The sequence below is a fragment of the Vitis vinifera genome, chromosome 13 (genome assembly GCF_030704535.1).
Source record: "Vitis vinifera cultivar Pinot Noir 40024 chromosome 13, ASM3070453v1".
In the NCBI taxonomy this organism is placed as follows: Eukaryota; Viridiplantae; Streptophyta; class Magnoliopsida; order Vitales; family Vitaceae; genus Vitis; species Vitis vinifera.
Genome location: NC_081817.1, coordinates 8483579 through 8509070, shown reverse-complemented (window position 1 = coordinate 8509070; position 25492 = coordinate 8483579). Strand labels below are relative to the sequence as shown.

The window sequence follows — 25492 nt, the reverse complement described above, 5'->3', positions numbered from 1 at the left end:
ATGTACTAGGTTAGAAATAATTTACGACTGGGAGAGTAAGATGCGGAGACGGAGACATAAGGGAGAGGAAAATAGAGGCAAAAGATTTAGGTGAAGACAAAAATAGAATATTATGGACGTAGGTTGAATGCGGAGTGATGAAGATTGAAGTGGAAGGTCGGTTACTTTGCAGTTAGGTTAATTCAACCTCTCTCTCTCTCTGCAGTCTGCGCATGAAATCGAAGAGTATTGTAGCATCTGTGAGAATGGGAGTTTCATGATTCTCTAGGGTTTTGGATGGAACCTCATAATAGGCATGTACAGGAACAGATTCACTCCACCTCCAACCGCCAGCTCGCTTATGGAAGGGAACACTGGTCCAGCCCCAAAGACACGACGTGCTCCAAGAGCTGGGCTCAGCAGACCGAGGAGAGCTACCAATTGCAGCTCGCTCTCGCACTTCGCCTCTCCTCCGATTCTTCTTCTGCCGCCGATCCTTATTTCTTGGATTCTGCTACCGGTGATCGCCCAATTGGGTCTGCCAGGGACCTCTCTCATCGGTTCTGGGTACGAGCTTTGTTTGATTGGGGGTTGAGAGGCTTTGTTAGTGTTATGCGGTGGTTGATAGTGTGCTTGCTTTGCTTTTGGGCATTGAATTTTGAAATGGGTGAATTCTTGAGAATGCATATATGGTATTGTTTGATATGGTTTCCAAACGAGTGGGGGGTTATTAATGTTTTTGAATTCTCTTGTTAAAAATTTTGTTCCTTTCTGAAGATCACGCCATTGCTCTGAGTTACCTCTTTTGGTACTCTTATACATTTCTCTGATTACATTTTATATGTCTCGCATGGGTCATCTCTTTTCCCCCGTTATTGGAGTTTAATGACTAACAGGATTCATCGACAACAGTAACTTTAAGTCTAACGAGTTTAGCTTGAGATTGGCTCGAGTCGAGCAGAGGCTAATTCAATACGATTTTAGAGCTTCCTGAACTTTTGAGACAAGCTTGAGCTGCTGCCTACTTGGCTTGGTTTACTCATGAGTTGTGACTCAGTGAGCATCCTTAGGCTATAAAATTAATCATGCTAATTTGGTTCAGCTTGTTATTGACTTGATTAGATGCTTACTTGAGATTTTTTATGAAATAAATGAGCCAAGGTCAATCATATTTTGGAGCTTGCTAACTTTGTTAACCTAGATCTTGCAGTGTTTTGCTTGCTTGGCTCAGCTCAGCTTAGATCATCCTATTTCTTCCTTGCAAATCATCTTCTTTATTATCCTTCACTGGGCATTTATTTCAAAGTTTTTCTTAAGAAACAATGAGTGGTGCATTTTTTGTCAATTCTAGTGAAGATTCTATGTGAATCCAACTTAATTCAGTAATAAAGTTCATCATCCTCACTTTACATTTATATAAAAGGAAGGTTCATTACCATACTCATGTTTGGCCTTTTTGGCATCTTTGTATACGTTGTGTATACTTTTTTGCACCTCTGTAGGTGCTATTAATACAATTGATGTTTTACCTATCAAAAAAAAAAAAAAAAAAGAAAGGTTGATGGCACATTGTTTTTTATATTTTATTTTATCTTTCTTAAAATCAGCAAAGAATAATTAGTTGAATAATTATTCTTATGCTTTATGCTTGCATATTAGATTGATGCTTTTATGTATGCTGTTCTTATGTCTTCTGTGTTGTAGGTCAATGGCTGCCTGTCTTACATTGATAGGGTTCCAGATGGATTTTACCTGATACATGGGATGGACCCATATGTATGGACTATAAGCACTGATTTGAAAGAGACTGGTCGGATCCCATCTTTTGAATCATTGAAAGCTGTTGATCCTCGTGATGATTTCTCAATTGAAGTGGTTTTGGTTGATAAACATCGGGATCCTTCTTTAAAGGAGCTACAGAATAGGGCACTAAGTCATTCTAGTAGTTGGATTAAGGCAAAACAAGTGGTTGATGAGCTTGCAAACCTTGTCTGTAATCACATGGGGTGATTTCCACTCCCCTCCACTTTACAATATTTAAATTAATTCCTGTCTTTTTAGTCTTCTAACGCAAGCTTCCATTGTGGTCACAAGGGGTGCAGCTTCTTCTGGAGAAGATGGTTTTGCCAACCACTGGAAGGAGTTTTCTGGCATGTTGAAGAACAGCCTTGGCTCTGTTGTACTTCCAATTGGAAGCTTATCTGTTGGCCTGTGTGTTCATCGTGCACTTCTATTTAAAGTAAATCTCATCATGTAACTGTAATTTGTATGCTACTTAAAATTATGATATTGTTTTAAGTACTAGTATTTTCAAGTTGTATATAAATTTAGTGGAGCAACGCACTCCTTTCCTAGCTTGCTTACCTCTTCTGTTAGTCTTAGTCAATATATCATAAATGGTGCCAAATAAACTTTGAGTATCTATTCCATTTTCCATAGCTCAGAAATCTCTATAAATCCATTTTTTGTAGGGTAGAAATCTTGATAGAAGGCCTAACAAGACTAATTTGCTTGTTAAATGTAATCTTCGCAGGTGCTAGCAGATGTAGTCAACTTACCATGCCGGATTGCAAAGGGTTGCAAATATTGTAGAAGCAATGTTGCTTCCTCCTGCCTTGTGCGATTTGGCCCTGAAAGGTATTTGTGTTGAGAAGTTATTTGAATTTTTTATTAAAGCTGAAATTTTTTTAAGCCATCTGCTAAATAGTGTAACATATTAATAAGCTTGGGAAGGTTATTTTATGGAGAATGTTTTGAAATATACAAATGGGTAAAATTAGGGATCTCAATGGGGCTGGTTTGGGGCTGATCACTCTTATCTTGGGTTTCCTCCTAGCATCTAAATATCATCCCATCCGTGGATGAAACCTGCATCAAGGCAGGGCAGGTAGTGTTATTTTATTTTATTTTTCTATATACATAAATTCCTATTATTTGGCCAAGATGACAGAGATGAAAAATGGATACCAAATGCAGAAATGTATATTTGATTAACTTATATACACAAATCAGTTTAACAAAGAGTTGAGAAGAAGACAAGAAATCAAAGAAAGAAGGATGTGACAAAAAATGGATACCAATTGCAGAAATGTATATTTGGTCAATTTATATACACAAATCAGTTTAACAGAGAGTTGAGAAGAAAACAAGAAATCAAAGAAAGATGTGATGTGATGGTTGTCCCCAATTTCAATTCCATAACAACACAAACCCAGAGAAGATAAAGTTCTTTTGCAATCAACAAGATATAATAAATCTCTTATCAATCAACAGATATTATTTAACAATTATCTTATGAGCCCTTCCACCATAAATTAGATCGGCCTAGGAATGAGCCTTACCTCCTCATTTGCAATGATTTTGAAGTGGCTATGTACTGTGATGAAGAATAATGGAAGGACTGCTGTGTTGAATGTTGCAGCTATAGTGGTGATGATGTTATACTGATGATCATGCTAAAACGATGAAAAGGAATGGAGAGGTGGGGATAGGGTAGTCAGTTAGGAGGCAGATGCTTAGAAGTGGATTTGGGGAAAAACTTTTTCTTATAATCGGCATAAGCATAACTAGAAAATGGGGAGTGATAAAGGGAAAAATTGTAATACAAGTTTAATTTCATAAGTAACTGAAGTGAGTTGGGTTAAACCCAAACCTGACCCTGATCTAGGTTTGACAAACAATATCATATCTGCCCCTACTCTAGTTATGAATTTAACAAACCCATTCTAATAGGGGTGGGGCTGTGTAGGTTGGGTCTCTAATTGACATTCTTGGGCAAAATGGAAGCCAAAAAAAACAGTGAGGCTGTGTTTAAGGGCTTCTATGGTTTGTACAGGAAGTTAAGTTGAAAAATGAGAAAAGATGTGTACAAACTTATCAGGGTGATCTAAAGGTGGTGTAGAGACTTGAATGAAGTTAGGTGCAGGATGAAGATCTTATTTCTCTTTTTGTAATTTTATTTTATTATTTTTTGAATTTTTAGTAAGCATGTTAGGAAAAAATGGAAGATTTACCCTCATATATTAGATATAATTTCTCTTAATAAGCTACATTCTTATGTTAAATGCAGCCCCATGGGGTACTTAAGACTTGATAATTCTTGACATGTTAGAATTACTGACATTTGCAAAAGAATTATGTATCTGAAATTACCAAAGTTCAAAAGAAGACAATAATAACAAATATGTTAGAAGTTGATGGTACTTAAAAGTGTCTCTTGATATGGAGTTGATCTTGAATGGGGTGTATATTCTAATTAATTTTTATGGATTTTTTAGGCCATGTAAGTTCTGTCTGATTAATTAGAATACCTGAATTAATTTAGATAAGTTTAATTAAGTGTTCTAGGTTCAATTCAAGAGTATTCCTAAATAACAGATTATTCAACAATTGAGACAATATATAAAACTTAAAATGAAAAAGAATTGAGACAATGATATACATGGAATCCTTGAAATTTAGGGACAAAACCATGTTTTGATCTGCTGATCCAAGTCAAATCCACTAAAAGTTGAGGTTATATAGGATATCCAACCAAATCTCACCAATCCAATCTAGGCTTCAGCTTTGATCCTTACTGTTTCACTTCCCCAGTATGAACCATATTGTGCCATGGTATTTCACAAATCTCTATTTACTATATTTTTCACTCCACAATTTGAATCCATGAAGCTTTGCTCCTCACAATTTGAATCCATGAATCACCACTCCTCATGAGCACCTAATTTGTTTCACTAGGTTAAATAGTTCTAAAGGTCTGTAGAAGATTCTTTAGAAAATCTAGGAATGAAAGATCAAAGCATATTTGGTTTTTGGAAAGTTATCTCTGAAAGTTTTCTCTAAGTTTCATAATGCTGCTAAGTTGTTTTTCTAAAACTCATAAGATGGGTAGTTATAGAAAAATCACTTAAGGTTTCTTGTGGGGTCTAAAGAAGAAAGAATTTTAGTCAAGGTAGGTAATTTTTCAGATTTTCAACCTGTGACAGTTGATCAATTGAGAGTGTTTTGATCTAGGTAGTTGCAATTTATTGTCTTGATTGATCACGATGATACTCGATTGATCTAGGTTCAAAATTCTGCATCAATTTGATAGACTTTTGTAGAAACTGAGAATAATACAATTGTATATTCAATTGTGTATATTTTACATAATCGGGTCCCTATTTAACATATACACAGAGCAAAATATGGAAATATAAAAAGCAAACCAAACATTTAGCCTAAATATAAGATCTAATTGGGGCCTCAATCTTCTACCACAATATCTTTCAAATCACTCCCCAAATCATACGGGATTTCCACACTCCTCCTCAAGTTGGATCATAGATATTAATCATGTCCAACTTGCAAATAAAATCTTTAAAGCTAAATTTCTGTAACCCCTTGGTGAATATATCTGCCAATTGTTCCCTTGTAGGGATATAAGTCATGCAAATCGTCCCTTTCTCAATTTTCTCCTTTATAAAGTGTCCATCCACTTCTATATGTTTGATCTTATCGTGCTGAACAGGATTATGAGAAATACTAATGGCGACTTTGTTGTCGCAATAGAGTTTGATGGGGAGCTCTACTGTAATGTGTAGTTCTTCCAATAGTTTCTGCAACCATAGTCCTTCACACATACCTTGTGCAACTGCTTTGAATTCAACCTCAACACTGCTTCTGGCTATTACACTCTGCTTCTTACTTCTCCATGTTACTAGATTTCCCCAAACATGGGTGCAGTAGCCGGTAGTAGACCTTCTGTCTTTTGCTAATCTCGCCTAATATGCATCTGTATAGATCTCTACCTTTTTACTGTCACCCTTCTTAAAGAATAGTCATTTCCTTGGAGAACCCTTTAGATATTTGAGGATCTTATATACTGCTTCCATGTGACTTTCCTTTGGTGAATGCATATACTGGCTAACCAGGCTTATGACGAAAGCAATGTCTGGTCCAGTGTGAGAAAGGTAGATCAGTCTACCTACTAGTCGCTGATATCTCTCTCTATCCACGGGTTTTCCGTCGCTTTCCGTCCCTTTTCTTGCCTTGATAGGGATATTCCTTGGCTTGCAACCGAGCATGCAAGTCTCAGTTAGCAAGTCAAGTACATACTTTCTTTGGGAGATACTAATTCCCTTCCTTGATCTGGCGACCTCTATTCCTAGGAAATACCGCATTTGACCCAGATCTTTTACTTCAAACTCTGTGGCTAAGACTTTCTTCAACCTCTCCACTTCTCCTGTGTTATCTCTAGTGAGAATGATGTCATCGACATACACGATTAAGATGGTCATCCTTCTATCGTTGGACTGTTTGAAGAATATAGTATGATCCAACTGTCCCTGTTGGTATCCTTGATCCTTCATCACCTCATGCTTGATCAACTCCATGAAGCCAGCCATTGGCAAAACGTACATGTTCCTCCCGACGACAAATAATGTGTGGGATGCAATATGGGAAACATACTTCGATGCCGAGAATGCTTCCCAAATCTTTGAACTCAAGATGCGGCTCTAGCAGATGAAGTAAGGAGATCGGGAAGTCATGGAATACTACACTGAGACGCTGGGTTTGTGGCAAGAACTCGTTCTTAGCTGCGAAGAGGAATGGGAGTGCACAAGTGACGGTGTGCGATTTAAGAAGAAGATGGAGAACGAGAGAGTCTTCGAGTTTTTAACGGGGTTGAACCGTGAGCTTGATGATGTTAGGAGCAGAGTTCTCAGTCGTTGGCCGCTGGCCACTGCCCTCCATCCGAGAGGTCTTCTCTGAGGTGCGACGTGAGGAGAGCAGAAGAAAAGTGATGTTGCGGGAACATATCACTTCTGGGCTCGAGGCTTTAGCACTTGTAACCCGTGGGCTTCATGTTGGATTTGGCCCAAGACAGTCTAAGAGGACTTATTGTGGGCTTGTAAGAAAACGGGCCACACTAAAGACACTTGCTGGATTGGAAGCCTAGATAGCCCAATAAAGCCCATAGTCATCAGGTCTCCACTGAAACCCAGGCAGACAAAACACCCACAGAAAATCATCAGTTAGCTTCTAGTGTGGGGTTTAATTCCGACCAGCTTGTGAAATTATAAGTTTTTTTCTAATTTCCAAGCCTTTGGTCAGTCTTCTACCACTATGTCCTCTGGTTCTTTAGCCCACAAAGGTACCTTTCTAATAGCACTTAGCACCACGTCTCATATTACTCCCTGGATTATTGACTCTAGTGCATTTGATCATATGACTGATGCTCATCATTTATTTTCTACATACTCTTCTTGTGTTGGTAATTTAAAAGTAAAAATTGCAGATGGTACTTTATCCTCAGTTGCTGGCAAAGGGAGTATTCGTATTTTTGAGTCTATTACTCTTAACCCGGTCCTACATGTTCCTAATTTATCTTACAATTTGCTGTCTATTAGTCAGTTAACCAAATAGTCTAATTGCTCAACTAAATTCCTACCCTCTCATTGTGTCTTTCAGGACCTATCATCGGGGAAGATGATTGGTAGTGTTAAGGAATGTGAGGGGCTATATTACTTTGACGAAGCTAATGTGAGTGGACAGTGTCCTCCTACTGTTTGTAATTCTGCATCTAGTCCTGGGGAAAATGAACTTTTGTTATGGCACAAAAGGATGGGTCATTCTAGTTTTTAGTACTTGCAACATTTATTTCCTTCACTATGTTCAAATAAAGCTTCATGGGATTTTTAGTGTGAAGTGTGTGAACTTGCCAAACACCATCGTGCATTTTTCCTAAATCTAAGTATAAATCATCCATACCATTTACTCCGATTCATAGTGATCTATGGGGACCCTCATGTACCCCTAATAGGACCCATAAAAAAGGGTTTATTACTTTTATTGAGGATCACACTCGCCTGTGTTGGGTATATTTGTTGACTGATAAAATTGAGGTTCGATCAGTCTTCATGAACTTTCACTCTATGATACAAACTCAGTTTCACACCAAAAATTCAAATTCTTCGTACTGATAATGGTACTGAGTATTTCAATCACTCCTTGAGCCATTATCTACAGGAAAATCGTATTATCCATCAAAGTTCTTGCGTTGACACCCCTAGGCAAAATGGGGTTGTAGAATGGAAAAATAGACATAGTCTTGAAGTTGCTCGTACCTTGTTGTTTACCTCTCGCATGCCCTCACAATTTTGGGGTGACTCCATTTTGACAGCCACATACCTTATTAATCGAATGTTTAGTAGGGTCCTATCTTTTGTCACACCTCTCCAGAAATTCCAAGAGTTTTTTCCCCATTCTAGACTCGGTGCACATTTTCCACTTTGTGTCTTTGGGTCCACTGTGTTTGTCCACGCTCACGCACCTAAGTGAACAAATTGGATCCCAGAGCGCTTAAATGTGTCTTTCTTGGCTACTCTTCTACACAAAAGGGCTACAAATGGTATGACCCAATTTCATAGAAGCTATATGTTAGCCTAGATGTCACATTCTTTGAGCATACTCCCTACTACTCGCTTCAGGGGGAGTCCGTGAGTGAAGCTAGACCCCCCTTAACCTTAGACTACCTCGATGTTGCTGTGTTCGAATCCAACCCATGCCTTATATCTACCCCTTTGCCTAATACAAAAGGACACTTGAACTCAGGGGGAGATACGAAAATACAAACAAATAGGGAAACACTCATCTACTTAAGGAGGCCAAAATCGAAGTCCAATGAGACACTCACCTTCGAAGCACTAAAAGAGTCAGAACCGGTGATAGTTCCAACCCCTCAGCAGTCTGGCTCCAATCTTGATCAGATAACATATGACTTACCCATTGCTCTTAGGAAACAACCTCGTTCATGTACTCTCCATCCTATCTTGAAATTTGTGAAGAAAATATTCTTCTTTTTTCTGTGTCAAAACTGAATACAAAGTGACCTATATATATACAAGTGGGATTCCTAATCTAAGCCATATAATATGCACAATCACTATCTCTAAGGAAACAATAATTAATTAGGAGAGATTCTCTCATCCATAAAAATAGAAAGTATCCTAACACAAGGAGAGATTCTCTCATCCATAAAAATAGAAAGTATCCTAACACAATCCCTCTAATCTTGGCACTTAATTACAAATCATAATCCCATATTTCCACACTCCCCCTCAAGTTGGGTTGTAGATGTCTAGCATTCCCAACTTGCTTTTCATGTTTTCGTAGGTGGCCTTTGGAAGTGCCTTTGTCAGAATGTCTACTGTTTGACGACTTGAAGGAATATACATAAGTCTGATTGTTCCCCCTTCAAGTTTCTCCTTGATGAAGTGACAGTCTATCTCCACGTGCTTGGTTCTGTCGTGTTGAACTGGATTCTTTGCAATACTTATGGTAGCCTTGTTATCACACAAAACTGTCAGAGTGGAGTTTGATATAATTCCAAGTTCCTTGAGTATTCTTTGGAGCCACATTCCTTCACATATCCCATGAGCCATTGCCCTGAATTCTGCCTTTGCACTGCTTCTCGCCACTACGGACTGCTTCTTGCTTCTCCAAGTCACCAAGTTTCCCCACACATAGGAACAATACCCAGTAGTTGACCTCCGATCTGTCAAGGATCCTGCCCAATCAGCATCTGTGAATACCTCAACTTCCCTACTTGAGGTTTTCTTGAAGTAGAGTCCTCTACTCGGGCTCTTTTTAAGGTACTGTAAAATTCTGTATACGACTTTCATGTGTCTTTCAGTGGGATTGTTCATGTAGCGGCTTACCATGCTCACAGCGAAACCAATATCGGGCCTTGTGTGAGTTAAGTAGATCAACTTTCCTACTAACCTCTAGTACCTGTCTTTGTCAGTTGGATGACTGTCATTATCTTTATCAATCTTACCAATAGGATCCATAGGCGTGTCCACTGGCTTACAACCTAGCATTCCAGTCTCCTGAAGTAGATCAAGGACATACTTCCTTTGCGTGACCACAATTCCCTCCTTAGTTTTGCCAACTTCCATGCCAAGAAAGTATCTGAGTTGTCCAAGATCTTTGATTTCAAATTCTCTTGCTAGCAGCTTCTTGAGATTCCCTATCCCTTCTTCATTGTCTCTGGTAATTATAATATCATCAACATAGACAATGAACAAAGTCATTTCACCTTCCTTAGAGTGCTTCATAAACAGTGTGTGATCTGCTTGACATTAGATGAACCCATGTTTTTTCACAACTCTAGTCAGTCGATCAAACCAGACCCTAGGTGAATGTTTTAGACCGTATAGGGACTTTCTCAGTTTACACACTTTTCCTGAATTTTCTGGAGTTTCCATACTAGGCGGAATCTTCATGTAGACTTCCTCTTCTAGTTCTCCGTTGAGAAATGCATTTTTGACATCAAGTTGGTGCAGATTCCAGTCCAAATTTACTGCAACTGACAATAACACTCTGATGGAGTTGAGCTTTGCTACTGGTGCAAATGTCTCTTCATAATCAATGCCATAGGATTGAGTAAATCCTTTAGCTACTAGTCGAGCCTTGAACCTGTTTATACTTCCATCTGGATTGTGCTTCACGGTAAATATCCACTTGCATCCAACAGGCCTCTTACCCTCTGGTAATTCTGAGATTTCCCATGTCCCATTTTTCTCCAATGCTTGTATTTCTTCCTGAACAGCAGTCTTCCATTCAGGTTGTTGAAGTGCTTCTTGGATGTTGGATGGGATACGATCATCTTCAAGAGAAGTGATGAACGCTTGGAAATTCTGTGAAAGCTTTCCATAGGACACATGATTACTGATTGGATGCTGAGTGCAGGATCTTACACCTTTCCTTAAAGCAATGGGTTGATCAAGATCATCAAGGTCATTACTGGAATTTAGATCATAAATTGTGTTACCTGGTTGTGAGTTTGGGTTGCTTGGATCCTAGTCCAATTCTTGGTTCTGCTCAGGTGGAGTGTTGTCCTTGGGCTCCTTTTGAGGAGGTTTCTCGGGCTTTTCCTTTAATTTTTTTCTAGAATAAACTATTACCTCTTTACTGCCTTGTGTAGTTGACTCAGGTGTGACAAAAGGGACATCCAAGGAATTGTTTTCGGGGACAGAAAGAGTAGTATCTGTTTGAGGAGGCAATGATGAACTCAAAGGAGAAGTAGTGCTGATTTTGGTTTCCCAGAATTGGAATTCATCTGTGGACCAGTTCTCCCCCTGAATTGCAGTTTTGGGGTAGAAGGGTTGATTTTCGAAGAAAGTGACATCCATGGAAGTGTAGAATTTCTTGGTTGTTGGAGAGTAGCACTTGTATCCTTTTTGGTTTGGTGAGTACCCGAGAAAGATGCATTTAGTGGCTGTCGGATCAAGTTTACTATGTTGGGACTTATGGATGTGAACGAAAGCAGTACAACCAAAGACTTTGATTAGGATAGACGAGATTATTCGAGCGGATGGATATGCAGCGAGGAGGATTTGACACGGGGTTTTAAATTGAAGAATCCTAGAAGGCATTCGGTTGATCAAGTAGGTTGCTGTGAGTACAGCTTCACCCCATAATTGTTTAGGCACGTTTGAAGCTATCATGAGGGATCGTGCAACCTCCATCAAATGTCTATTTTTCCTTTCTGCAACTCCATTTTGCTGTGGAGTATCAATGCATGAGCTTTGATGTACGATGCCATTCTCCAGAAGATATGACCCAAGAATGTTGTGATAGTATTCTCGAGCATTATCTGTCCGAAGGACTTGAATTTTTGCCTGAAACTACGTCTGAACCATGTTGTTGAAGTTTTCAAATATTTCCCTCACTTCTGATTTCTTCTTCATAAGGAATACCCAAGTCACTCGAGTGTGGTCATCAACAAAGGTGACAAACCATCTAGAACCTGTAATGTTGTTGATTCTAGAGGCCCCCCAAACATCACTGTGAATCAAGGAAAAAGGATGAGATGGTTTGTATGGTTGAATGGAATAGGAGTTGCGAGTATGTTTGGACAATTGACATATTTCGCATTGAAAATTTTTGGAATTTTTATTGAATAATGATGGATATAGTTTTTCAAGATAGGAAAAATTTGGGTGACCTAATCGGTAGTGCCATAACATAACAACACTATCCGTCTTGGTACTAGGGTTGGAAACTACACAAGCAGTCTTCATTGGTAGCCTTCGAATTTCCTCAGCTCTCAGAAGGTAAAGTCCAACACGCACCTCAGCATTGCCAATCCTCTTCCCAGAGTTCAAGGCCTGAAATTCACACATGTGAGGAAGGAATTTAGTAACACAATTAAGATCTTGTGTTAGTCTACTTATAGACAATAGGTTGCAATCCAATTTCGGAACATAGAGCACGGAGTGAAGAGTAATATCCTTGGAAATAATAACTGAACTTGTGCCGAATACCCTAGAAAGGGTTCCATCGGCAATTCGAACAGAGGAATTGTTATGGCAAGGAGTATATTCATGAAACACCATGAGATTCCTAGTCATGTGATCTAAAGCTCCTGAGTCCACTATCCATGTAGTGTGATTTTCCTGTCTAACATTTAGGGCATGGGAAAAAATACCTTTCTGGGCTACAGATGCGGTACCAATAGTTGTTCCAGTTGATTGAAGAGTCTGTTGGAACATTTTCTGTAGTGCCTCCAATTGCTCTTTGCTAAACAGTCCAGGATTTGAGCTAGTGCCAGATGTGTCTTCTTCGGCTGTAGCGGTGTAACCCCGGCCTTCTTTGTTTTGTTGTGGCCGAGAAGGTTTCCAATCAACAGGTTTACCGTGTAGATGCCAGCAAGTCTCTTTCATGTGTCCAGGTTTTCTACAATGCTCGCACCATGGACGATTCTTCTTTGTTTGGTGGTTGTTGTTGTTGGATTGGGTTCCTCGTGCAACTAGAGCTGAGTTCTCAAGATTTTTGGAGGAATTTTGGGTTCCCAACATCACTTTTTGTCTGCTTTCCTCTCTGCGAATTTCAGAAAAAACTTCCCTAACACTAGGTAATGGCTTAATACTTAGAACTCTTCCACGTACCTCATCTAAATTCTTATTAAGGCCAAGTAAAAATTTGTAGATGCGTTCCTTTTCAATGACCTTCTTGTATAGGAGTCCATCTTCGGGACACTTCCAAACCAATTCTTCATAAATATCGAGTTGTTGCCAATACCGTGAAAGGATATTAAAATATTCGGTAACAGTTGAATCTCCTTGTCGAAGATCCTGGAGAATACTCTTGATTTCGAAAATCGCCGAGGTATTATCGATGTTGGAGTAGGTCTCTCTAGCTGCATCCCATATCTCCTTTGCTGTGCCATAATACATGAAGTTTTCTCCTATGTCATTGGTCATAGAGTTAATTAACCAAGACATCACCATACTATTTTCCAACTTCCAGGTTCGGTATCCTGGATCATCTTCCTTCGGCTGAACAATGGCTCCCGTAAGGTATTCTTCCTTACCTTTCCCGCAGATGAAGATCCAAACAGACTGAGCCCATTAAATAAAATTCTGCCCATTGAGTTTATGACCTGTTATGGGAAGAATGATGCCGTCTGTGGTGCTGGCACTGCCGGAGTGAACTGCTTCAGGTTTGGACGTCACCTCCGAGTTTGATCCTTCCGTTCTGCTCTCCATGGAAAAAGATGATTTTTTTTTTTATACGTGGTTCAGATCTGAATGCTCTGATACCATGAAGAAAATATTCTTCTTTTTTCTGTGTCAAAACTGAATACAAAGTGACCTATATATATACAAGTGGGATTCCTAATCTAAGCCATATAATATGCACAATCACTGTCTCTAAGGAAACAATAACTAATTAGGAGAGATTCTCTCATCCACAAAAATAGAAAGTATCCTAACACAAGGAGAGATTCTCTCATCCATAAAAATAGAAAGTATCCTAACACAATCCCTCTAATCTTGGCACTTAATTACAAATCATAATCCCATATTTCCACAGTCTTATAATGCTCTTTTTGCAAAGTGTTGTGCTTTTACAACTAACCTTGATAGAATCCAGATTCCTGAAAACATTCAAGAAGCCTTGGAGATTCCAGAATGGAGAGAGGCAATGATGGAAGAAATAAGGGCATTGGAAAAAAATGGGACTTGGAAAGTGATGACTTTGCCAAGAGGGAAGAAACTAGTGGGTTATAAATGTGTATTCACAGTGAAATATAAGGCAGATGGCACAGTAAAATGATACAAAGCCTGCCTGGTTGCAAAGGGGTTCACTCAGATCTACGACATCGACCATACCGAGACATTTGCACCAGTGGCAAAGTTGAACACCATACTAGTTCTCTTATCCTTGGCAGCAAACCTAGACTGGCCATTCCATCAGTTTGATATCAAGAATGTCTTTCTGAATGGTGAGCTGGAAGAAGAAGTGTTTATAACGCTACCACCAGGGTTTTGTAAGGAAGAAGAAGAAACCGGGGTATGCAAATTGAAGAAATCTCTGTATGATCTCAAGCAATCTCCAAGAGCATGGTTCGATAGATTTGCAAAGGTAATTAAGAACCAAGGATACGAACAGGAACAGTCGAATCATACTATGTTTTTCAAACAATCCAACGATGGAAGGATGACCATCCTAATCGTGTATGTCGATGACATCATTCTCATTGGAGATAACACAGGAGAAGTGGAGAGGTTGAAGAAGGTACAGAGTTTGAGGTAAAATATTTGGGTTAAATGCAGTATTTCCTAGGAATGGAGGTTGCTGGATCAAGGAAGAGAATTAGTATCTCCCAGAGAAAGTATATACTTGACTTGCTGACTGAGACTAGCATGCTTGGTTGCAAGCCAAGCGATACCCCTATCAGGGCAAGAAAAAGGACGAAAAGCGATGGAAAACCCGTGGATAGAGAGAGATATCAACGACTAGTAGGTAGATTGATCTGCCTTTCTCACACTAGACCAAACATTGCTTTCGCCGTAAGCGTGGTTAGCCAGTACATGCATTCACCAAAGGAAAGTCACTTGGAAGTAGTGTATAAGATCCTCAGATATCTAAAGGGTTCTCTAGGGAGAGGACTATTCTTTAAGAAGGGTGACAGTAAGAAGGTAGAGATCTACTTTTCTTAGGACTGAGGATCTTGGAGACTTTAGACCTATTAGCCTTTTGGGGGGGGGGGGGCTTTATAAATTATTGGCTAAAGTGCTAGCTAACAGGCTTAAGAAAGTGGTAGGAAAGGTGGTTTCCACTACCCAGAATGCCTTTGTGACGGGAAGACAAATTCTTGATGCATCCTTAATTGCAAATGAGGTGATAGACTCGTGGCAGAAAAGAAAAGAGAAGGGCTTATCTGCAAATTGGACATTGAGAAAGCTTATGACAACATCAATTGGAAGTTTTTGTTGAAGGTCTTGCAAAAAATGGGCTTTGGATCTAAGTGGTTGGGGTGGATGTGGAGTTGCTTGTCTTCAGCCAAATTCTCAGTTCTGGTTAATGGGGTTCTAGCTGGCTTTTTCCCAAGCACTAAGGGGCTTAGACAAGGAGATCCCCCATCTCCCTACCTCTTTGTTATGGGAATGGAAGTGCTAGATGTTCTCATTAGGAGAGCTGTGGAGGGGGGATTCTTATCAAGGTGTAGCATTCGGGGTGGTAGTAGATCTACTTTGAACATCTCCCATTTATTCTTTACTGATGACACAATTGTATTATGTGAGGCAAGTAAAGAGCACCTAACTCATTTAAGTTGGATTCTCCTCTGGTTTGAAGCTGCTTCAGGTTTAAGGATTAACTTAGCCAAAAGTGAAATTATCCCAGTTGGTGAGGTGGATGAGATTGAAGAGTTGGTAGTAGAGTTAGGCTGCAGGGTGGGATCCTTGCCCTCTCAGTATTTGGGTCTTCCTCTAGGGGCTCCTAATAGGGCTCCTTCTATGTAGGATGGGGTGGAAGAGAGAGTAAGGAGGAGACTTGCGCTTTGGAAACGGTAGTATATTTCCAAAGGGGGGAGAATCACTCTCATAAAAAGCACTTTGGCTAGCATGCCAATCTATCAAATGTCTATTTTCCGTATGCCTAAGATTGAGAGAAAGTGCAAAGGGACTTCCTGTGGGGGGGACTTGGAGGGGAAAACTCATCTAGTTAAATGGGAGGTGGTTTGTACAGACAAGAACAAGGGTGGGCTAAGCCTAAGGAAGCTAGCCCTGTTGAACAAAGCCTTACTTGGTAAGTGGATATGGAGGTATGCTTGCAACAAAGATAATCTTTGGAAACAAGTGATCACGACGAAGTATGGGCAAGAGGGCCTTGGATGGAGGTCAAAGAAGGCTAATGGGGTAGTTGGAGTAGGGGTGTGGAAGGAGATCTTGAAAGAATCTGTTTGGTGCTGGGATAACATGGTGTTTCTAGCTGGGAAGGGCACCAAAATCAGATTTTGGACAGATATTTGGTGTACTGGTACAGCGTTGTGCCACTGCTTCCCTCACCTTTTTGTCATGGTTGTTCATAGGAATGCAACGGTTGAGGAAATGTGGGATCAAAATTCTGGTCAAGGAGGTTGGAATCTAAATTTTTTGAGGGATTTAAATGATTGAGAGTTGGATATGGTTGGGGATTTGCTCCATGTTTTGAGGGGTCATAGGCCTTCTTTAGAGGAAGACTTAGTTCTTTGGAGGGGAGGAAGAAATGGTCAGTTCAGGGTCAAGGAAACTTATAGTTTGCTGGCCAATCCTAATGACACCGTTTTTCCTTCAAGGTGTATTTGGGTGGATAGGGTGCCAACTAAAGTCGCTTTTTTGGCTTGGGAGGCGACGTGGGGGAAGGTGCTTACTCTGGATAGGCTTTAGATAAGAGGGGGGCAACTTCCTAATTGCTGTTTTTTGTGTGGTTGTGAAGAAGAAAATGTAAATCATATTCTTATACACTGTATAGTGGTTAGAGCCTTGTGGGATATTGTTCTTGGGTTAATAGATGTAAAATGGGTCTTTCTAGAAGCTGTAAAGGAGGTCTTAACTAGCTGGAGGAGCCCCTTTGTGGGGAAGAAAAGGAAAAAGGTTTGGAAATCCATCTCGTTGTGTATATTTTGGACGGTTTAGAAGGAGAGGAATAGATTAACTTTTGGGGGGGGGGGGGGGGGTGTGTTGAATATCTAGAAACTAAAGAATTTTTCTGTTTGTAATTTATGAAGTTGAGCCAAATTGTATTTAGGTGAGGAGTCTCTCTCCCTTATAGGCTTTTTGGAGTGGGTAGCATCCACTTAAGGGAAGGTGAATCCTTTCTGGTTTTGTTGTTCCTAGAGGCCTTAGCCGCCTTGTATATCCCCTGTATACTTTGTGGCTTTTTGCCTCTTCTTTAATGCATTTCTTTTTTACTTATCAAAAAAAAAAAAAAAAGAGGGTAGAGATCTATATAGATGCAGATTGAGCGGGATCAGCAGAAGACAGAAGGTCTACTACCGACTACTGCACCCATGTTTGGGGAAATCTAGTAATATGGAGAAGTAAGAAGTAGAGTGTAGTAGCCAGAAGCAGTGCTGAGGCTGAATTCAAAGCAGTTGCACAAGGTATGTGTGAAGGACTATGGTTGCAGAAACTGATGGAAGAACTACACATTACAGTGGAACTCCCCATCAAACTCTATTGTGACAACAAAACCGTCATTAGTATTTCTTATAATCCTGTTCAGCATGACAAGGCCAAACATATAAAAGTGGATAGACACTTTATAAGGGAAAAAATTGAGAAGGGGACTATTTGCATGACTTATATCCCTGCAAGGGAACAATTGATAGATACATTCACCAAGGGGTTATAGAAATCTAGCTTTGAAGATTTTATTTGCAAGTTGGACATGATTAATATCTATGATCCAACTTGAGAGGGAGTGTGGAAATCCCGTATGATTTTGGGGGTGATTTGTAGGATATTGTGGTAGAAGATATTTAGGCTAAATGTTTGGTTTGATTTTTATTTTTTCCATATTTTTCTCTCTGTGTATACATTAAATAGGGACCCAATTATATAAAAAATATACGATTGAAGTATTCTTAGTTTCTTGATATATGCATATATTTTAACAAAGGGTGTAGATGCCTTGATGGTTAGGCTCCTTGTTTTCCATATTGGAGGTTTGAGTTTGAGTTCCAAATCCCTCCCCCGTCTTGAATTTTTAAAGCTGAAACTTAGACCTACTGAGTTTCATCAATTTTTGGCATTTATCAGATTTTTCTGAATTTATTGCCAATTTTTTTGAGGCATTTATAGCTATATTACCGATTTTTCAATGGGCCACATCAGCCCACCAAACAGGGGTTTAAGTAGCCCACAGCCCACCAAACGAGTCTCCCATTTTTGTATTGGCCACCACTGATAACTGAAAAATTTCTAAGATGTTTGGGTATCAACAAGCTGAAATTTTAATCCATGGTGATTAGCATGGTCAGTTGCTTGCACACTGCAGCCTAGACCAGGACAGCCTTCATCCCTCTTCTCTTGTACTCATTTTCTTTTCTCTGTCTAAAAAGAGCTCTAATCTCTCCCTGACAAACCCTAAACTTCTCTGTCTTATGTCTCACTTCGTGCTCTCATTGAACCCACTAGGAAAAGAAGACTCTGTTTTTCCATTTTTTTTTATTTGTTGGCCAGCTTTCTTTGAAAGATCACGAGAAAGCGAAGTTCAAATTGGCTCTTTTTTTTGAAGAATTAATGCCTTATATCTTGATAAGTCCTTGGTGTAATTTTTTTTTAAAAATTTCTGATTGGAATGAGAAAATATATTAGAAGTGGCTAAGAGGAGGTGCTTCATAGTACACACAATGTTTACAATAGATGCCTAGTGTATGCAAGAGGGACATAAACAAACAAAACCTGTCTCCTTACTTGAAGCTCAACCATTCTACAAAATCAGTCATAGTCATTGTGTGATCCTCATGTACACCCCTAACCCATAAGTACATAAAAATTCAAATTTGATTGTTTGGTCTGATTGCTCAGTATCATTAGAAGACCTTCTATTCCTTTCCTTTCTGAGGGTCCAAAACAAGCACAAGGAGGGGGTCTTATAGATCAATTTTTTTTTTCCATTTTTTCCCATGAAATTGCTGTGCCAACCCAAATGATTCCTTCTAATTGAAGATTTCATCATCCAAACCACTCCAAAGAGAGAAAATATTAGGTGCTACAACATACTTGCTTTAGATCCATGTAGAAGCAAGTGATCATTTGTTTCCTTGCCTTTGCACAAATAACACCTATTTGGCAAAGTCCATCCCTTTCTTCTGAGCTGGTCAAGAGTTAGAATTTTTTCCCAAGATGCTTCTTGATTGACCTTTGTTGGTGCCCATGTGCTTCACACTACACTTGCCAAGAAAGGCTCTTTATCTTTCATGGAGAGGGATGAATAGAGGGATCAAACCAAAAAAATTGCTGCTCTTGGACTCATGCTATCTCAATTTATCCTCCACTTCCCTTTTAATTGACAAAGTTTGTAATTTTTGTAAGAAAATATCTGCTTCATTAAGCTCCCTATCATTAAACTGCCTTGAAAAGTCGTGGCTTCAACCACCCCTTTGCCAACCTGCTCCCATGCTTCCACTAGCTATTCATCTTTGTCAGATGCAATAGAGAATAAGTTTGGGAAGGCTTCTTCCAAGGTTAAATCCTTGCACCATAATACTTTTAAAAATTTAAGTCTTCTCTCATTCCTAAGTGAAAAACAAGACCACCTTTTTATACCCTCCCATTCATTTTTGATGGCTTTCCACACCTGCACTCCATATCCTTCTCTCACTCTCTTGAACACCGCCCCCCTTCTCTTTAGAACTTCCCTTTTATGATTTGTTTTCAAAAGGACTCCCTTTCATTAGCAATTTCTCCAATTCCACTTACCGAGCAAAGCTTTGTTCCAGGCTGAGTCTAAGACCCCCATCCTTCTTTTCCAAGAAGACTATGGTCTAATTAACCAAATGAGGTCGTTTCTGTAATGCGCCCCCTCCCCGCAAAAAGTCTCTTTGGATCTTCTTGAATCTTGAACTGATAGGTCCTTGGTGTAATACTTACAACTTAATTGAATGTCTATTATTTTGTATTTTTCACGATATAGGATGAATTCTTTCTTATTTATGTTAGTCAATAAAAAGATTTATGTACTTTCCCAGGGAGTATTTGGTTGATTTGATGTGTAATCCGGGTGCTCTGTGCTCACCTGATTCCTTGCTCAATGGTACATCTTCCATCTTAGTTTCTTCGCCCTTATGCCATCCAAGATTTAAATTGGTTGAAACGGCTGAGGACTTCAGGATATTGGCCAGACTGTATTTCTTTGACTGTCAATCACTTAATATTGCATTTGATGATCCTTCCTCAGGTGATTCCCCTGTTACTTATTTCCATATATTTTGCAATTTCTGTAAGTGTTCTGATAAGAGTTTCTTCATGCGTGTATTCTATTCCAGAATATTTATTACATCCATATTCATCCCTGTCTGTTTAGAGATTTATTTTTATATTTTCTTGAAATGTACCATATCTTCATTCTTGTGCTCTTGATATTTGTCTTCAGCAATCTGGTTGTTTCTGTAAAACCACCACTAAAGGATTGTATATGATTCATAGTGAAAAGAACTGGGATTCTTAATTTTTGTTTAATTGTGACTTATTTTTATAAGTAAGAAAACATACTAGAAGATGCCAAAGGGCATGCAACTGCCACTCCCAATTTACATGTGAAGTACATGAACAACATCCAGAGGGAAAGAATGCATTTGTTAATGAAGTCTAGAAAATAAGCCCTTCCTACCAGAGGATGATTTTACTGTACCTTGAAAACCATTAAATTTGACCTCTTCAAAATTTGTCCTGTTCTGCTGTATCTAAATACATGATGCCAAATAAAGAGGGTTGTCCACAACTTTCTCCTGTTCTTCCTGACAAACTTCCTATCCCACCCTAAAAGCATCTTGATGCACTGACCTTGGGAGAACCCATACTAATTCAAAGAGAACAAATATCTTCAATCTTGAGTCATTAGGAAAGTAAAAGAAAATGATTAATGGACACTTCAGCCAATTTGGAATAATTGTCTCTTTTAACAAGCTGGTTAATGGTTTAAATGTAACCAAATTTTATTCAATTTTAGTTTTCTTTAAAAGCTTGTTAGAAGGTTGGAAATTGAAATTAAACAGAGAACATAATTTCAAATATGAGTAAAATGAAGAAAATAAATTTCCCAAAAAATGAATAGAAAATTACAATTAATGTTAATCATAGCTAAGAGATTAGAGAAGACTTTAAAATGCTTTAGACTGCAATTGTTGAAGCCTTTTTTCTTCTTGACAATGGAAATGGACCAGTGAGTCTGCTTTTCAAAGGCCTCCACTAAAGAGGAATCCTCTGCTCACAAGTTAATCTCCACCAATGAATGGTGGCCAGGAAACAATAATAAAACTTTTGACGGTGCTAAATCACTGTTGGTTTTCTTTTCTTTTATTTTTATTTTTACATGCATAATTTCCTTTTTGTTCATTTATGCAATTTTCCTTTTTGGTACATGCAATTGAGCCTGGAGCCTTCCATCCCCATCTGAACCTCTTCCCACCTGAAACATGCTTTGGCGGCTTGTTTGATATAATTTCATATTGTGTTAATTACTTTTATTTCTTCCTTAAGTATTCATGAAAATCATGCTAACACTTGAGTTGTTCAGAAGATATGCCCTCTAAACTGATCATCTCCGTTGTTGCTATAATAATTTCCTTCCAAAACACCCAAAAAAATATTTCAAACCATTTGGTTTCTTGTTATGAACTGCTGCTCTGTGAGCCATCGACCGAGTTTTAACTTTTAAACATTTACCTATATCATGATTAGTGCCAAACAGATTCAGTGTTTATTTTATATGATTTGACCTTAGAACAACGGATAAACAAGTGCTTCTTATTTTATCAGACATATTATGAAGGTCTGAGATGCATTTCTGATGCTTGATGTAAAGGTGGTTGTATGATAAATGTTAAGCCTTCATATAGCACTTTGATGCTTCTGTATGGTTAAGTTAGTATCATCTTTGAAGAGGATGCTAACATGGATGCTACATCCTTTGGCAAGTTCAAAACAAAATAATTGATAAATTGCAACATAGGTGCCTCTGATGGAGTAGGCATGTCATTGAAAAAGCTAAATCAGGAGTATCATTCTCAAATAGTAATAATGAATGCAAGGCAACTGTCATTCACCTTCACAAAGGTTTATATATTTTGTTTTTTTTAAGTAATTTATTTGGTTTTCTTTTTCCCCATCGTGTAGGTGCTGCTGTTGGACAAGATGATAACTCAGATTCACGGTTCCCTAAACCTTTTGATAGGAGTTACACTGAGAGCAAGAACCTGGTATCAACTTCAAATAACCACCATGAACTTTTTCTGCCCCAAAGGACTGCACGACTTGTATCCCATGATAGAGATCCCCAGATGCAAAACTCGTTCAATCCTTTGCCAAATGTCATAAACTCAAAACACTTGGTCAAAGGTGCAGTTCGACCAAGTCACATCCTACCAATGGGTAATAGAGATGTTCAACCTATTTTGCCCTTTCCTAGGCCAAGGCCTGGTACAAATAAGAATCTGGGGTTCATGGAAAAGAATCACTCAGTAACAAGTAGATCAAGTCTAAAATATTCTCTTGTAGAGGAGGATCTGGAGATTCCGTGGAGTGAACTTGTTTTGAAGGAGAACATTGGAGCAGGTAAGACAGACCATCACAGACTGCAAAGCTTACAAACCATTGACTTTCAACTTCTTTTTCATGCTTGCAATCTGTTTCCAATGGGATAACATTGTAAATGAACAGTATTGGTGTAATGCATTTCAGGTTCGTTTGGAACTGTTCATCGTGCTAAGTGGCGTGATTCAGTAAGAAATTTTTTCCCTATATTCTTACTTGGCAGTTTGGAATAGTTTGGTACATTCAGTAAGATGAATATTTTGTCTAATATTGATATGGTTATTTTGTTAAGTTCATGTGTGTTTTATTTCTTTTCAGAAAACATTGTTCTGAAATTGAATATATGCATGCAGAATCAATTTTTTAACCCCCTCCTTTTCCCCTTTATTTTCATGAAATGAAGTCAGATACTTGCATTGGAGATGATATAGCAGTTGTTTCTTCTGAATTGAGTTAAATGACTCTTGAAAAAAAGTACTTACCCTGACTGAATTCATTAAGTTATGAGGAAAGTTGCGAGTCATGGTAGCTAGAAGTTCTTGTGGCCTGTTGCATGGATCCCTTTTTCTTTGTATTTGCTTGGCAGAAATACTGGTGTTGGGATTTGGATTTATTTGTAATCTTATGATGAAAGAGAATAACACTATTGTCTTTCATTTATTTCTTTTAATGTGGATATGGTACTTTAGTGATGGGAATCAACGTTAGAATGTCCTTTGAAGACTTGTAAGAGAAGGGGAAATACTGATTCTAATGCCTAAGCCTTGATTTGGGACAAGCTTCCTCTTGGGTACCACAATTAGTTTAAATTTCTACTTTAGTTGTTTAAGGTTCTAATTTAATTAGTGGTTGACTTTTTGTCTGGCTTCTTTTTTTTTCTTAGTCTTCTTATCATATTAGAATATATATATATATATATATTATTTAGTTTCTAAATAAGATTCTTAACCTATGGGGAAGGGAATCAGAATTTGTAAAAGTTTTCACATATTTTGTGTTTCTTTTCAGGGTGTCTAGAATTTTCAAGATCCTGCATCATTTGGTTTAGTTTGTTTCTTGCTAAGGGAGGCTCAAATCCACATCATACCATTTGTAATGAGGTATCAGGATTTATTTGAAAATTTAAAAAGTAGGGAAATGAACTTAGCAAAGTCAATCCCAACGCATTTGGGATTTTGAAGGGAGAGACTTGTTGGTTTCCCTTGTCATAAAAAGAATATCTAGTAACCAAACACAAGGTAAGAAGACTTTCTATGAAACCATCAAACTGTAAAACACCTAAAACAACCAGAAATAATTATTTGTTTCAATTAGGAATAAAACCTTATGAGATTAGGATTAAGGTTAGGAACAAATAAATAAATAAATAAAGAAGAAAGGAGAAAAATGTGGTGTAGAAATGTTTAGGTTTATGTAGCTTGACTTCCCTGTACCTTTGCATGTATTTATATTTGTTAACCTATATTGCATGGGTTTCAGTATGAGTGTTGGATGTGGGCTTGCATCTAGGTGTTTGATCCTTCACAACTCAAATTTTAAGTTACGAGGTTCAGTTTAAAAGGAAGGGACATGGGTATTGGGGTAAGACATAATAAAAGAAAAATCAATCAAAAATAAATTAGAAGTGAAAGTATCCATTTTAAAAGCTTCCATATTTTCCTTGTAATTTTTTTTTTTTTCAATTCTCCCTAAGAATTCTTACAAAAATTCACTTTTCGGCTTACTCTTTTTAAGAAAGTTATGAAAGAATAAAAGGATATTGATGAAAAAATCAAATAGTCACACCTAAAGTAAAATAGGAGTGTCTAACAAGGATCTCATACCTACACCCATGTTGTGTTGATATAGGTACATTGGGTGAAATTGAAGGATCTGGGTATCATAGTTGTTAAATAATACTTATGTTGTAGGGGTTTATGTTTGGGTATTGGGTACGGGCATGTGTTTAGGTGTCTAATTTAATTCTTTACACCTACGAATTTCAAAATAGGGGGATTTGGCTAAAAAGAATCTTAATAATGGATATAGACAATTGGATATAACATGATGGTGGGGAAAAACAAAGAAAAATCAATTAAATATTCCTAAAAGAAAAGGATATCTTTGATAGAAACCTTTCTTTTTTCTTCTTCTATCTTTGTCTTTTCTTTCTTATTCTTAAATATTTTTATAAAAGTTAACTTCCAACAAACTCTCTTTTTCTTAATGTAATTATTTGCTAAGAAATTTGGAAAAAAAAAAAAGATCAATAAAAAATCAACTAGCTAGATCCAAAGCAAAGTAGGAATATCCAATAAGGAACTCATTACTAGACCTATGTCACAGGTACGGTTGGTGAAGTTGTAAGATCCTAGTATCATAGGCTGTGGAAGAATGGAATTAAGGCAGTTGTGATTTTATAGAGAGAATTAGGTAACCCCATGATCAAAGGGATTTGTTGTAATTTAGTTAGGAAAGTTCCTAAGTTAGGTGCTAGGATTTTTTGTATATATATATGTGTGTGTGTGTGTGTGCGTGCGTCTTTGTACAAAAAAAAATTAAGGAAAAGAATTTTTTGCCTTATATTCCTTCCATCTCTCTTCTACATGGTATTGGAGCTTTAGGCTCGTAAATTCGGGGAGAGAAGATTTTTTTTTCGGTCTTCATTGTCGAGTTGAAGACTAGAATTGACCTTCATCGTCCATCTTAAAGTTTCCTCTTGTCTGAATCAAGCCATTGCAGCAAGTTAGATTGTGAACACAACACCAAAGTGGTTGTTGTCACCATGCTGTTACATCACACCCTCTCCAGATCACAAACTCATTGTGAAACAAAAGATCATGTCATTAGTTTCATCTCTGATAGCAATAACAACCTTTGTTGTTGTACTCTTTGTCCTTTATTGCTAGTGAGCGTGTCATCGAAAACAACAGAGGATTGCGTTCTCTGTCGTTCACCAT

The 25492-nt window shown here is 38.2% G+C and overlaps 1 protein-coding gene across 5 annotated transcripts in view; it reads left to right on the top strand.

Moving 5' to 3' along the window:
* Positions 1-25492, top strand: part of LOC100264370 (serine/threonine-protein kinase CTR1) — a 49942-nt gene continuing 24450 nt past the window's right edge. For all 5 annotated transcript variants that reach the window (XR_009467299.1, XR_009467297.1, XR_009467298.1 and 2 more), the window contains exons 1-7: positions 1-546; positions 1684-1985; positions 2074-2218; positions 2513-2616; positions 19991-20199; positions 22137-22574; positions 22701-22741. Coding sequence is in view for 1 of the 5 variants with exons in the window: in XM_059741544.1 (XP_059597527.1) it covers positions 277-546; positions 1684-1985; positions 2074-2218; positions 2513-2616; positions 19991-20199; positions 22137-22574; positions 22701-22741 (1509 nt within the window). In the remaining 4 variants the exon portion in view is untranslated. The remainder of the gene's footprint in view (positions 547-1683; positions 1986-2073; positions 2219-2512; positions 2617-19990; positions 20200-22136; positions 22575-22700; positions 22742-25492) is intronic.